We start from the raw sequence: 1,612 nt of genomic DNA, 5'->3' as shown, positions 1-1,612 counted from the left end.
ATTTTTTTCCAAATTTCAAACAAATTAATTAAAAAAATATATTTAAAAAAAATCAAAATTAAAAATATTAAACTACATCCTTAAAACAAAAACAAAAACCTTTTAACTAAAAGATCTTAATTCAATTGGTTTGGAGACTTCCTGTTGTAATTAATATTTATGAAATAGTTATATTCAAATATTCTAATTTCATTAAAAATTATACATATTTTTTTTAAATGAGTCTTCTACTGAGGTGGAGGAATTGCCTGGACAGTCAAAAATGGCTAGAATCCAGGCAAAAAAATTTCAAAAAATCTTGTAGGGGCAGTGTTTGAATCGTGTTTTTTTGATGGTGGAAATGGATTAAGCACCATCAAGAACGTCTAGGACACCTAAAATTTTAAAGTTTAACAACTATAACTTGGATTTATAAAAATCCTGGCCAGATTTTCTCTAAATATAACCGGAATTTCCATAACTTTCCGGGCAATTCCTGCTGCTAGTTAGACTACAGCTTTTTTAAAATTAAAAATAAATTTTACTTATCGCTACTATTATTTTTCATAATTAAAAAAAAATGATGATTCGGGGTATCGCTTTCGCTCACAAATGTCAATTGACAGCATGTGACAACATTCTCAATAATGTGTTTGTATGACATTACCACTGTTCACAGCATAGATAATCTTTCATTATTTCAAATTATGATTCATTTATTGCCAATGAAAAGCGAAAAAGAGGAGGCAGACGAAGAGCATTAGCGGTTCTGAGGGCCGCTTAACAATAGCAAATCCACCGGTTCATATAATCTACATACAAACAACTGAATAAAGTAGAAACGCCATGCAGCTGCAACTGCTGCAGCATAAGTTTTGTTCATTAGGAAACAACCGAATAAAGAAATCCAAATCTGTGTACGTGAGGAGAAGAAATAGATGGCATGAAATCCCAAAGAAAATGAAGCGTGTTCAGCCACCGCCTAGTATCACTGGGTGATAGCATAGACGGCATATATTATTCCCGGTAAGTACCCAAGCAAAGTCAACAGCAGACATATCCAGAATTCGGCCTGTAACACAACAATACCAAACATATCAGCTGTGATTCAAATGTTAAATATTTAACCAAAAACTCAAAACGAGATTGAAGGTGCTCACATGGCAGCCGAACTTGAAAAAGACTCCCAGAGGAGGTAGAATTATAGCCAGAAAGATGTCTACGCAGTTTGCAGTGCCCTCCCTCATGATGATGGTGATATAATCCTGTACTAATAATCTTATTATTCAGATGAGAAAATGTAAAGACTCTCGCCCAAAAACCCAAACAACAACAGCCAATCTCAATTCCAGTACTAATCCTTGAAATTAAGTGGTCATGGTGAGAAAGCCTCCACACAATTATCTTTATATATGCAATGGACACAAGCTCTCATGTGGAGAAGCCACACTAAGGGGGGAGTGCACATGTCTTTAGCTTTCAGTTGAAGTTTAACAGTAAATATGCATACAATGTATCCAAACGGTGATTGGCTTTTCTAATCCAATTAAAAACTCGGGCTACATGTGGCCTACTAAAGGGAAGTTGCGTTCAAAAGTTTAATATTCCGATCTGAGCTGTAACATTGAGGTTC

The 1,612-nt window shown here is 34.6% G+C and overlaps 1 protein-coding gene across 1 annotated transcript; it reads right to left on the bottom strand.

Annotated features, from left to right (window-relative positions):
* Positions 1-707: 707 nt before the first annotated feature.
* LOC149190111 (hydrophobic protein LTI6B-like) lies at positions 708-1,344 on the bottom strand. The gene is made up of 2 exons (XM_089413359.1): positions 1,140-1,344; positions 708-1,051 (listed from the first exon to the last, which is right to left on the bottom strand). The coding sequence occupies exons 1-2, from the start codon at positions 1,224-1,226 to the stop codon at positions 968-970; spliced, it is 171 nt and encodes a 56-aa protein (XP_089269485.1). The 5' UTR covers positions 1,227-1,344; the 3' UTR covers positions 708-967.
* Positions 1,345-1,612: the final 268 nt, after the last annotated feature.

The sequence above is a fragment of the Pinus tabuliformis genome, chromosome 3_1 (assembly GCF_031772625.1).
Source record: "Pinus tabuliformis cultivar Carrire ecotype Pingquan chromosome 3_1, CPIR1, whole genome shotgun sequence".
NCBI classification, from domain to species: Eukaryota; Viridiplantae; Streptophyta; class Pinopsida; order Pinales; family Pinaceae; genus Pinus; species Pinus tabuliformis.
Note: the sequence above shows the minus strand (reverse complement) of the source record. Positions and strands in the feature narration are given on the sequence as shown.

Coding starts and splice junctions, on each gene's coding strand:
- LOC149190111 (XM_089413359.1), bottom strand. CDS start 1,226: ATGAGGGAGGGCACTGCAAACTGCGTAGACATCTTTCTGGCTATAATT. Junction 1,052..1,139: donor TTTTCAAGTTCGGCTGCCAT/GTGAGCACCTTC, acceptor GTTGTGTTACAG/GCCGAATTCTGGATATGTCT.